Here is a 13,619-nt window from a genome sequence, read left to right as displayed (position 1 = left end):
GGTGGATCTCTGTGAGTTTGAGGCCAGCCTGGTATACATAGTGAATCTAGGATAGTCAAGGCTACACAGAGAAACCCTACCTCAAAAACCAAAACAAAACAAAAAAGCAAAACAAACAGAAAAGAATAATCATTATGCCCTTTGCAATCAAGTTCATAGAGCACAAACTGAAATACAGCAGGCAAAGACAGTGCTAGAAGTGTCACAAGCACCACAGGAGAACTAGAGAGCAGACATGCACAGACATGTACACATGCAGTTCGTGGTGGAGTGACAAGAGTCGTCCAGTAGAAAGAAAACACCTGCTGTGGCTCAAAAACCAAACTTTTGTGATGTGACAACAAGGGCAGCACATATGTCACATAATCAGAAAAGGAAAAAGATCATTCCAAATGTAAAAGACATCTAAAAATCTATTTTTAAAAGAATAGTATTATTTATCAAATTCAATAAAATATCAACTTAACATTTTAATCTTTTTTCCTCAGGAAAACTAAAAAGAACTTTTCAAAACAAACATGGATTGTCTGCCTTAAGCACTATTGTTGTTTCGTTTCCAATGAAATTCTACTTATTTATCTGACCTAACAAGCAAAATTCATGACCCTTGATTTAGAGTCTCTAAAAGTTTAGAAATTAAATTAGGCTTATATATTCTGGTTTATAGGTTCTATTTCTTTTTGTCTTTTGATAGGGTTGGGTCTAGTTCTGTGGGCCAGACTGGCCTGGAATCCCCGTGCACCCTCTCCCCAAGCATTGGATTACAGGTACGCTTTATTCTGCTTTGAGAGAAGGTCTTCCACTGTTGCTCAGGCTGGACTCAAGGTCCAGCACCAGGAGATTCTCTGGCCTCAGCCTCTCCAGCACATACCACTGTCACCTGCTTCTTGTTGTTAATAAGCAACTTATGGATTCCAAGTGATGTGAAGCACAAGCTATAAGTTACTGACATAGCACATCATTCACCTACATAATGGCTTCATTTAGATGCCAAGGGGAAAAAAGCTGGCGATCTGAACAGGAAATAAGTTTAAATCAAATTGGCTCCAAATTATCTGGCAGAAATAAGATGTTCCATGCTCTGTGCTGCTCAATCCAATAATCAGTGCCCAAATCTTAGTAACACTTTCTACAGGAGGACTGCTTTATTTTCTCTGAAATCTAAGCATGCAGAAACAGAATGAGTGGCAGAATGCACATTAAAGGGCAGAGAATCACTAGCTCTAAGGCATGTCAGCTGTCGGTTCAGTTCCATGCTGACGTACTCTGAGGAGCATCAGGTTTTTAGGGTCATCTCTACTCCATTTCAGCAAACAAGGTCTCCGCACAATCGTATATAGGGAGGACACACAGCTCCAAGATACTTCATTTTTCTTGAAACTCAAATTCAATATTCTCTCTAAAGGCTACATCAAAGACACTGGTAGTGCCTAGCAAATCAAATTAAACAGGTTTAGCTATGTACTCATTGAAATGAAATTAAATAAAGACAGCGGCATAACACAGGATGTCAATTAGTCTCACTTGGAATTAAATAAGCCACGCATACATTAAGACAGTTCTTGTACAGCTAAGTCTTGTCACTATTTTTGTGTGACAATGGGTGTCAGTTGCACATCATGAAGATGGAGCACAAATGCTGGCTGGAGCTGTTATCTTCAGCAAGAAACTGAAACTTTTTAAAATGTCTTAAATAAAGACTAAAATTTCACATCTACAGGCCTCATTTGTTATTCTTTTGGTATGTGTACATGAACACACATCTAAAGTGCCCTGTACCATATTCCCCAAAGGACAAAAAGGCAAAGAAATTTTTAAAAGAACAGAAGGAAGGAACTCCCCTTTGATCTTAACTGCTAGTTACCTGGCACTGAAATACCCAATCGTCGCAGGCAAAGCATCCTGTAGTTAGTTAAGCCAACAACACCGTGGAAAGAATACACAGCACAGAGCAGAGCTGACCACCAGCCACTGCTGACCCACCACCATGAAGGAAGAACTGGCTGCACAGAAAGCCAACCCAAACCTTGAGAACACCACAGAAAATTCATTAGATTTCAGATTTAGATTTCAACTAAGAGCAAGAGAAAAAGTGAAAAATCCCATGAATCATCCAAGTGCATTCAATAAACAGATACAAAGCTTGAACAGATGATTTATCTGATAGAACCACTCAGCCCAAAAAATTCCAAGGAACCCCTCCCAAAGCCACAAGCTTTCTAAAAAAAGCACCAACTGATTAAAGCCAACGAGCCACAAAGTATCCATATTTGTGTGTTTACTGTTTTATAAATATTTTCACTTTCACTGGTTTTTTTTCTCCAGCTCCTCAAACTGGAATCTTTTAAAGACTATAGTCAGCCACCCCCAGACTATTATCAAGGAAAGTGAGGGCAGCTGTCTCATGTCTGCTTTAGACAGCTGTCCTCCCTTTTTCATGCACAAACTTTGTGCTCACCATCCCTGACTGCTCCTTTCAGTTCACAAATATGAATAATTTGTCTTCAATCATATTTAAGGTACCTTAAGATTATAGCTTAATTTTCAGAATACAATTATGCAAGCAGTATTTTGGTTTAGGAAGTCAACAAACCATTTCCTGTCGTGCTGGTCTGCTGCAGAGTTCTGTGGCAGATTCTCTATCTCCACCAGCACGGGACCAGAGCCTGAGGAAGGAGCCACGGGCACAGGAGACCTCACTCCCCAAGCCTTTGGGCAGAATTATAAGTAAAGTCAAATGCTAACAAACAGAAATACCAACATCAAGAAACACAGTACTAAAATTGAGTGCTATCTATACAGTACATAAATGTAATCAAATGTTTGAATTTTAGATAAGTGAACACTCACAACTTACTGTTGTCCCAGATTTATAGGGACAAAAACTGTTTTATGAATCATTTGTTCTTCTTACAGTATCTTAGGAAAACAGAAGAAGTGATGGAGATAAGAAAATGTAAAAAAATTATAAAAGATCACGAACTACAAAATCCAATTAATTCAGACAGTGACTATAGCTAACTAACACTTTGGTAGCTTGCTGTCTTACCTGCTGGGAGTCATTGTTCTGGGCTGAAGCATTATGAACTCTGTAAAGAAAAATAAGTCTATCAAAAACTATACATAAGGGATTGGAAGGAAGGGAGAAATGTAGTTAAAATACAGTTTTTTAAAAAGCTGAACAGACATGAATATAGACTCAAATTGGAAAAAAATTGATTACAAAACCCTCAAAATGAATGTAAAATAAGTTCAAAAATTTAAAATACACATCTAACTCCCTATTAAAGTGGTATTTTAAAGCATAGCTTAAAATATATTTTCATGGATGAGAGGGAGGGAAGAATGGGAGGGTACAGGGATGGGATAACAATTGAGATGTAATATGAATAAATTAATAAAACATATTAAAAATGTTTTCATGGAACTAATGTTAGTAACATCTTGTGTTTGTGAATTCACCACCTGTATAAATATGTATCTTAGCTCTCTCTAAGGTATCAATTTGTATTGATCTGAAGACTGTGTCACTGAGAAAATAAAACCCAACAGCATGATTGTGTAGCCTTTTGGTAAGATTGACATATGTACACACATACATATAAAGTCTACCTGTAAGTTTATATTACATTTTACTTTTAATGTTATATAATTATAATTTTTCCTTTACTACTAATAAAATAAACCATATAAAATTCCAGGTTTTTTTTTTTTTTTGAGACAGGGTCTTATTACACAGTATTGGCTAACGTGGAACTTGCTATGTAGACTAGTCTGGCCTCAACTCAGATCTGCCTGCCATTACCTTTGGAGTGCTGAGACTAAAGGTGAGATTAAAGGTGGCTAGGCACCATGCCTAGTGGCTTTACTTCCTATGATTATACATAGGCTATTCAAAGCAGCATTAACAATCTTAATACTTTGTAGCAGTGGAATTGTTTTGGTGGTTCCTCAAGCTACAATGTCACATTTACTATCAAACACTTGCTTTTCTATGGCTATTTGTATTTTCCATATACACCCATTTTAACCGTGCCTTACATTACCAGTTATCTTTGGCCACATGCTATCAGGTGCCTTGAGCCAAATAGGGTACTGAGCACTCCCATCCCAGTATCATTTATATTGGGAAACTTCCAACTTCTTTCTCCCAAACGTCTATGAAGAGTTTAAAAAGTCTATATAACCTAAGCCAGTGGCTCTTAACCTTCTTAATGTTGTGACACTTTAATACAGTTCCTCATGTTGTGCTGACCCAACTATAAAATTACTTGGTTGCTACTTCATGAGCCGTAATGTAAACATCTGATAGGGGACTCCTGTGAAGGACTTGTCTGACTCCCAAAGGGGCCACTACCCACCAGAGGCTGAAAGCCACTGCCCTAACTAGTTTTCTCTCTGGCTTTTTCTAAATCTCTGATTTGGTATAGGTTAATTTTTTAATTAATAATTCCATTTTTACTTACAACTTGTATTCAAAGCACTCAGTTTTATATAACTTACAGAGAATTATTGTAGTTAGTACAAGTAATGTGGCAATGAGACTTAAGCTTTATCAAAAACATCACACCTAGAATTTTAAAAGTGTTTGTTTTTTTAAAAAACGTTTACTTTGTGTGTGCATGTTCGGAGGTCAAGACAACCAGCAAGAGATTCTCTCCACCTCGTGGGTCCTGAGGATCCAACTGACAACATCAGGCTCTGGACACGCTCAGTCTTTATCCAGTGACGCATCTCATTCCCCATTTTTAAAAGAGATTCATTCCATTTGTGTGTGTGTGTGCGCGCACGTGCGTGTGTATGCGTGTGTTGTATAAGGGTGTCTGAAGAGGCCAGAAGGCGGCTTGGATTCCTTGGAACTGGAGTTACAGGTAGTTGTAAGCTGCCCAATGTGAGAGCAAGGAGTCTAACTTGGGTCCTCTGGAAGAGCAGGCAGCATTCTTAACCACTGACTTCAATTACTGTCTCACTCCTGACTATTAAGGGCATGGATGACTTCCAGGAGATTTGTTGCTTTGAAACATTCCTTTTCTTTTCTTCTTCTTCTTTTTTTTTGTTTTTTGTTTTGTTTGTTTGTTTTTTTGAGACAGGGTTTTTTTTTGTGTAGTCTTGGCTGTCCTGGACTCACAATGTAGACCAGGCTGGCCTGGAACTCACAGCGATCCATATGCCTCTGCCTCCCGAGTGCTGGGATTAACAGTGTGCCACCACCCAGTTAACACTACTTTTGTCATAATTTCTTAATAGTTAAAAAGTAGGGCTTGGGATGTAGGTCCCTGGTAGAAGAAGGCTTGTCAAGCATGCAAGTGGCCCTGGGTTTGATGCTTAGTTTCACAAAGATGAAAGCAAAGCACTATTAACCAAGAGACAACTGAGGTTAATTCAAGACACTTTGATAGTAAACTTGGTTTCTGATCAGAGGTGTATATTCAGAGCATCTGAGAGAACGGCCTCTGTCCAGTACCACATGCAGCAAGAGATTCTCTGTCATATACAGTCCCTACTTGATCTCTCTCCCCTTTCCTGGCTCAAGGCTGCCTCTAACCCAGCTACAAAGGCGTATGTCTACAGCCTCACCCAGTGAGAAGGAAGCTCAAACAGGAGAAATTTGTGTTAGTAACTAAAACCATCAACCATCCTTTAAAATACTGTTTTCTTAATGTACTTTTAGTCCAAGCTCACAAGAGAAAACATTAAAAACAAAACAAAACAAAACAAAAAACAGCACCAGCAATTTACAGACCTGCCTGTTACTCAAACTTGTACATCTTATGAAACAGCAGAGTACAAAAAGGCTGTTTTCCATGGTCCACTGGAACAAAACCATTCATGCACAGAGAGTGGTAAGGGCAAGAGTGAAGGGCATGAATACTCAGCTTTTCCAGAGAACTGTATGAAATTACTTCAGGAGAAACTGAGCTCTCTTACCACTTAACTTCTGAAAGCCTGTATGTGTTTATTACTGATTTTTGTCATTGTTGTTATTATTATTATTAACATATTCTTTCTGAGACAAGGTCTTGCTATATGGACCCGGTTGTCCTCAGACTCAGCGATCCAGACCCATCTGCCTCTGCTTCCTAAGTGCTGGGTTTGACTTGTTGCCACTATACCCAGCTTTGAAGCTGACTGTTCAATAATCATCTGGGAGACACCAATACATTGTTATTTTTGAAAAACCCTGTAATACATACAACTGAATTAATGGAGCTACTAGAATCCAGTCAACACATTTAAAGAGACTAAAATAATATACAACATATTGTTTAGTAATGAAGGTAAGTAGGAAATTTAAAATATCAACATATATGGGGAAATTAAGCAGTCTATTCCTAAACAACAAATGGTTCTGAAGAGAAATCATGGATTAGAAAATAAAGTAGGATGAACTAAAAAATAGAAACAAAACACACCATGATTTACATCTGGCAGTTAAATAGTGCTCAGTGGACCTTTATAGCTGGAGCGTCATTTCAAAATAATAATAATAATAATAATAATAATAATAATAATAATAATAATAACAACAACAACAACAACAACAACAACAACAACAATAACAACAACAACAATGACCTCCTGTCAGGTGTGGTTAGCTCAGGGCGGAATCCCAAAGCTGATGAACAACAACAACAACAATGACCTCCTGTCAGGTGTGGTTAGCTCAGGGCGGAATCCCAAAGCTGATGCACCAGGGTCAAGTTTAAATTTTGTCTACGGTACACAGCAAGTTTGAGATCAGTCTGGCCTTATGAGACCCTTTCTGAAAAACATAAAGCATTAACAAAAATCTCAAATAACCTAACTCCCACTTTGAGGTCACATAAAAACAAGTAAGCTGGGTGTAGCAGCGCACCCCTCCAATGCCCAGCATTTAGCTAAGGCAGAAAGACTACAGACTTAAGGCTAGTATGGGCTGCCTTAAAACTTTGTTTCAAACAACATAGGCTGAGCCTGGTGTGTAAGCTTTAAGTTCCAGGCCAGCTAGGGCTGCAAAGTGAGACTGTCTCTAAGACACTCAGCAAACAACAGAACAATGCAGCCTTCTCAAGAGGCAGCAGTGGTAGAGCACTGGCCTAGCTGGCTTGCAGGAGGCCCCAGGGAACAAACAGACAAGAACCCAGGAAGAAGAGGAGGAAGTAGCCACAGCAAACTAAACCTCAAATAACAAGAAGGAACAAATATTAGAGCAAAAATTAATGAAAGGGTTAACAAAGTGACAAATCGTCAGCTGGATTAAGAGAAAAGGGAGAAAACAGCTTAAGACAAAAGACTCAGGCCCAGCACTACTATCTTACAGAAACAACCTGGAAAAATATGATCGACACTCCCAGGAATTAAGATAGCTTTAAAAAAAAAAAAAGACTAATTTTCCACACTCGCAACCTGACTGATGATGAGGACAATCTAAATATGTGTACAACAGTTGACCGAATTAAGAATTTTAAAAGCTAACTAGAGACAAGCCAGATTGGATGGCTTTAATAAATATTATCACAGTGTTAAGAAAGAATTCGTATCAAATCCTTACAAACTCTTCTTAAAAAACAGAAGAGGGAGGCTGGAGAGATGGCTCAGTGGTTAGAGCACTGTCTGCTCTTGCAAAGGACCAGGATTCAATTGCTAGCACCCATATGGCAGCTCACAACTGTCTGTAACTCCAGTTCCAGGGATTCTGACACCTTCATACCAAGTGCATAGAATAAAATTAAATAAAACATATTACAGAATAAAAAATACAATAAAAACATTCTTTGAAGAGGAGGGATTATTTACCAACTTATTCTGTGAGGTTAGGAATCGCTCTCATACCAACACTCTGATGAATACAGACATACAGATCAACAAATACTAGCAAGCCAAATCCACTAACATAGAGGTGCAAAGTATGTATGACTAAGTGCAGTTTAGCCTAGAATAAAAGTGCTCATCTCCAAACCTACCCTTCTTCTCGGACATTCTCAATATGAGTGACACGGCTACTCTTCCACTCTACTCCTGGCAGCTGCTTAATTGTTCTGAATGTCAATTCTACCTGGTGTTTATTTGTTCCCTACGATCCTCCCAAAGCCTGTGAAAAACCTGACATTTGGCAAGGTCTTCAACAAGTGTTTGTTTAATTAATGACTTCAACAATATAAGTTGTCTCAGTTCCTACATTGCAAGGCATTACTTACCCAAGATCTTCAGGTTTTGTTGTGCTTGCTGACAGAGGAGAAAAGATAACAGCTTATTAGTCCACCCTGCATGACAAATTGCCACACTATTCAAAGTAAAACCTGGACCAGCTGCTCTGTAAAAACATACTTCCCAACCACACACTGTGCTGGAGGTCAGACCAGTAAGGTGACAGCAGCAGTCAGTGCTGCCGAACAACATCTGCTCTTTTCTTTTCTATGACTGTATTTTTGTTTCTGTGGACCTGGGTGTATGTGTGGGTATATGCACATGGGAGCAGGTGGCCCTGGAGCACACGGGATCAGATCTCTTGGAGCTGGAGCTACAGGCACTTGTGAGCTGCTTGATGTAGGTGCTGAACCAAATTCAGGTCCTCTATTCTCTTAACTGCTGAGACATCTCTCCAGCCTCCTACTCTATTTTTAAGGATTTATTTTATATTTACTTTTTTGTTTTTTGAGACAGGGTTTCTCTGTGTAGCCTTGGCTGTCCTGAACTCCCTTTGTTGATCAGGCTGGCCTTGAACTCACAGCAATCTGCCTGCCTCTGCCTCCTGAGTGCTGGGATTAAAGACGTGCACCAGCTAAGGATTTATTTTTAAAGTGTGTGTGTGTGTGTGTGTGTGTGTGTGTGTGTGTGTGTGTGTGAGAGAGAGAGAGAGAGAGAGAGAGAGAGAGAGAGAGAGAGAGAGAGAGAGAGAAAGAGACAGAGAGAGAGACAGACAGACAGAGACAGACAGACAGACAGAGAAGGGGGCGGGAGGTGTAACTTTTGAAGTTTGCTTTCTTTCCCTTTATGGGCCCAGGGATTGTCTCATCGGCCTAATATGGAAGAATTTTTACTGAAATAATCTTTGGGGCTAGAGAGATGGTTTAGTGGTGACGAGTACTTGTTGCTCTTCCAGAGGACCTGGTTCAAGTCTCAGGACTCAAAACAGGCAGCGGCTCACAACTGCCTCTAACTCCAGGCTAGGGAACTGGCCTTCACACGGCGCATAAAACGTCACATGTGCACATGTATGCATGTACACACATAAAAAATTAAAAATATATTCATTACATGCTATTAAAACTATTCAAGGGGATGAAGAGGCATTTCATCATGAGATTTGAAAGACAAGAGAGAAAATACTGCTCCAGTGCAAACACACAAAACTGAAAATACCACCCAGAACATCATTCGGAGGGAGATTACTACTGGGTTTACTCTAAGCAAATTACAGGAGCCATTAAAATGTAGCTTATAAAACTCATACAAGAGATGGACATGGTGGCGAATGCCTTTAATCCCAGCACTTGGGAGGCAGAGGAATGCAGAGATTGCTGTGAGTTCGAGGCCAGCCTGGTCTACAAAGTGAGTCCAGGACAGCAAAGGCTACACAAAGAAACCCTGTCTTGAAAAGAAAGAAAGGAAGGAAGAAAGAAAGAAAGGAAGGAAGGAAGGAAGGAAGGAAGAAAGGAAGAAAGAAAGAAAGAAAAAAAGAAAGAAAGAAAGAAAAAAGCAAGCAAGCAAAAAACCCCACTCATGTAAGGATAGGTTTAGTTAACTAAAATGGACTTGACAAGACTCAGCTTCCTTTCCATCATGATGACTGGCAAGCAAGGACAAGCCTGTGGAGCAGAGCTGCACTTCACCTCTCATTTGTAGGGTCCGCCGGGAGTACCGCTTGCTGGGCCTTCTTTCAAAGGAGGTCGATCTTCTTGCTTTATTAGTTTTTGTGGTCTGATACTCTGTTTTTCCACTAAAATAAATCAGGCAAGTGGAGAAAGTGAGACCGTGTGAGGCAGCCAGACACACAGGAGTTAGATGTTTACATTCAGATTACCCTGCAAAGAAGCATGCTCAGGGAACCATGTTTTTTTCTCTTTATCCAACTATTTTTTTACTTTCCAGGCTTTGATAAAATATGTAACATTAATAATATAAGATTTCTCCCTCAGGGAAGCACCATTTCCTTGCCTATCCACATGAATCAATGCAAAATGTGTAATCCAGAATCAGATTTCCTGCTCGCTCTTTTGTGGCTCTGTGGATTATACTTCAGGCCTTGAACATGCTAGGCAAGCACTCTACACCAAGGAACTATGTCTTCAACACCAAATCCAGTTACTTTTTCTGTGATTATTATACAAAAGTTTCCACAGATACTTCAAAAACTACTATTGTACTTGTCTGGTTTCCAGCTAAGAAAAGCCTTAGCATTTTGACATGAGAATGACACACATTATCTTAACTCTCCAGGAGCCGGGTGTGGTGGCACCCACGCTTTTAATCCCAGCACTCGGGAGGCAGAAGCAGGTGGATTGCTTAAAGTTTGAGGCCAGCCTGGTCTACAAAGCAAGTCCTGGACAGTCACGGCTACACAGAGATGCCCTGTCTCAAAAAACTAAAACTGAAACCCAAACCCAACCCCCCCCCCCCAAAAAAAAGAACTCTCTGGGGCTGACTTGCTGCGTTACAGCTCTGTCACGCATTCCTTACCTAATTCCGATGACGGTATGCTGAAGACTCAAGTTGACCAGCTACTCAAATGTAACACCAACTGAGACAATTCAAATTCATGACAGAGGAGCCGGTAAAAGCAACTGCTCATCAGGTTTATAGGGAGCCAAAGTACTGTTTGTACTAATACCTTATACATTTTCTGTATGAGAGCAACCTCTTAGATACTCTATCTTGTTATACACATTTAAATTGTGGCTTGATTAATATATATAAATAATGTAACTGATTTCTCATGTGGTCAAGAAATTAACAATAACATTACTTCTTTAAAAATTTTGGCCAATGAGTATCTTTGGCAATATACATTATTTCTGTCTTGGTTTCTGCCTCAATAAAATCAGAGTTGGACTAATTTTTCTGGCCCGTGTGCAAGATCGAACGATGTAAAACCTTACGAGAAACTAACCTGTATCTAAACCGTGATCCTAGCCGAATGAACCCTGATCGGTGAGAGCTCTTTTGGACAGGCCCTCGGAGGCGGAAGAAGGCATGGTGCTCCACAGCACATTTCCACAAGTGTTTGCAGGCTTTAGGATGATCGAGCCTAAAGACAAAGGTATGCTCTTGCTCTTTGCCCTGAAAAAGACAAAGCAGTGTTTATGAAGTCAAACAGCCATGTCTTCTGTTGCGACAATGCAAACACATCCATACGAATACCAAGAGTTAGCCAAGCATGTGCTGCATGCCTATAATGCCAGGCCCGGAAGGCAAGCTACCAGGTCAAAGCCAGCACGGCATACACAGTAAATGCCAGGCCAGCTGGCCAGAAAAGTAAATAAAGATGGCAGAGAGATGGCTCAGTGGTTAAATAAAGGCACGGCTCCTTCAGTACACATGTTTGGTTGCCAGCACCCACATCAGACAGCTCACAACAGTCTGTAACTCCAGCTCTACATCTAATGGCCTCCAAGGTCACCTGCACTAAAACCCCACTCATACCCTATACAGATAACTAAAAATAAAATATGCCTTAAAAAACCAGCTTGTTCTCTGAAGCTTTTGGGGGGATTGGTGAGTATGGGGCTGGCCATCTTGTCAAGTATGTGAGCTCTAGGCTCAGTAGAGACCCTGTCAAAGGGTTAGGGTGGTCAGTAATCAACACCTAGTATCTGGCCCCAATCAACACACGTACACATGTACACCTTCATACACACTTTTAAATGGACAAGTAAACATAACACACACATGAAAAGCCCAGAAGCCAAAACAAAAAACAAACCAAACAAAACCATGTGCTAAGTCAGGTGTGCAAGCTTTTAGTTCCAGAACTTGGAAGGCAGAAGTAGGTGGAACTCCAAGTGAGGCCAGTTTGGTCTACAGAGTGAGTTCTAGGACAACCAGAGCTACACAGGAAACCCTGTCACAATAAAACAAAACCCCGAAAAGAAAAATATATGATTTAGTAAATCTTTTTTGTTGTTGTTGTTTTTGTTTTTGAGACAGGGTTTCTCTGTGTAGCCTTGGCTGTTCTGTACTTGCTCTGTAGACCAAGCTGGCTTTGAACTCAAAGATATGCCTGCCTCTGCCTCCCCAAATGCTGGCATTACAGGCATGCACCACTGTACACAGCTCTTTTTAGTAAATCTTAAGACATGCAAAGATCAGATGTGGAGTTCCATGCCTGGAATCCCAGCACTAAAAGACAGGGAGGGAGATCACGGCAAGTTTGAGGCCAGCCTGAGATACTTATCCAGTTCCAAGGCCATATTCCTAAATACACCATTACATCTTCTTTTCTGTAAAGGACTGTTGACATCTGTGGTGGTCTGAACAGGAATGGGTCCCATACACTGTACTGAGATTTTTGGTTGTGAGCCTAGCCTTTAATGACTGAGCCATCTCTCCAGCCCATAGGGAGTGGTACTTACTAGGTGTGGCCTTGCTGAAGAAAGTGTACTGCTGTGGGGTAGGTTAGGGTCTTATAAGTTCAAGCATGGCCAGTATGATACAGTCTCCTTCTGCTACCTATGGATCACACCTGCCTGTGTGCTTCCTGTCTTGACGATAGTGGACTAAACCTCTGAAACCGGCTCCAATGACATGTTTTCCTTTGTAAGAGTTGCCTTGGTTATGGTGTCTCTTCACAACATGAAAACACTAAGACAACATCTGTACTTATATGAATAAGGCAAATGTTAGCAACAAACTATTCTCCCAGTCAGAACCTGCCTCTTCAAGGGCCATTAAGAGTGCTGGCAGCTTTTCCACATGACCTGGGTTTACTTCCCAGCACCCATATGGTAGCTCAGTAACAGTGTAGCTTCAGTTCCAGGAGACCTGACCCCACCTCCACTCCCAGCCCCCTTCTGGTTTCCACAGGCACCAGGCATGCATGTGGTGTATAGACATACATTCCGACAAAATACCCATACACATTAATTTTAAAAAGCTCTTTTAGCTGTAGCTGAGTATGGTGGTATATGCTGTAATACCAGGGTTCAGAAGACTGAGGCGAGAAGATGGAGAGTTGAAGAATACTAGAAGAAAGCATAGACAGTGACCTATAAGATATAGTGTAGCAAAGTATTTTCTGGACCAGACCCCATTTGCCGAGTAGCTTAAGTCAACAGCTGACAAGTAAGACCTCAGAAAACTAAAAGGCTTCTCTGTAGCCATGGAAACAATCAATTGTGTGAAGATGAAGTGCACAAAGTAGGAGACATCTTTTCCAGCTATACTCATGACAGAGGATTAGTACCCAGACTATAGAAAGAACTCAAAAAACAGTCAGGAAAACAAGCAACCCAATTAAAAAGTAGCCTAAAAATCTTAACAGATTTTGAGAAGTATCTCCAAAAGTGTTCAACACCCTTAGCAACCAGGGAAATGCAAAGAATGGTAAAGGTAAAAAACAAAAAACAAAGACAAAAAAACCCAAAAAACCAAAAAAACAAAACAACAACAACAACAAAAAAAGCAACCAATAACCAACATAA

The 13,619-nt window shown here is 40.3% G+C and overlaps 1 protein-coding gene across 5 annotated transcripts in view; it reads right to left on the bottom strand.

Moving 5' to 3' along the window:
* EPB41L5 (erythrocyte membrane protein band 4.1 like 5) overlaps positions 1–13,619 on the bottom strand; it is a 96,671-nt gene that overhangs the window by 52,349 nt on the left and 30,703 nt on the right. For all 5 annotated transcript variants that reach the window (XM_084774721.1, XM_084774725.1, XM_084774722.1 and 2 more), the window contains exons 12-16: positions 11,090–11,259; positions 9,813–9,919; positions 8,178–8,205; positions 3,050–3,089; positions 2,594–2,709 (exon numbers count right to left, since the gene is read on the bottom strand). In XM_084774721.1, coding sequence (XP_084630847.1) covers positions 2,594–2,709; positions 3,050–3,089; positions 8,178–8,205; positions 9,813–9,919; positions 11,090–11,259 — 461 coding nt within the window. The remainder of the gene's footprint in view (positions 1–2,593; positions 2,710–3,049; positions 3,090–8,177; positions 8,206–9,812; positions 9,920–11,089; positions 11,260–13,619) is intronic.

The sequence above is a fragment of the Acomys minous genome (assembly GCF_964271855.1).
Source record: "Acomys minous genome assembly, chromosome: 1".
Taxonomy (NCBI): Eukaryota; Metazoa; Chordata; class Mammalia; order Rodentia; family Muridae; genus Acomys; species Acomys minous.
Note: the sequence above shows the minus strand (reverse complement) of the source record. Positions and strands in the feature narration are given on the sequence as shown.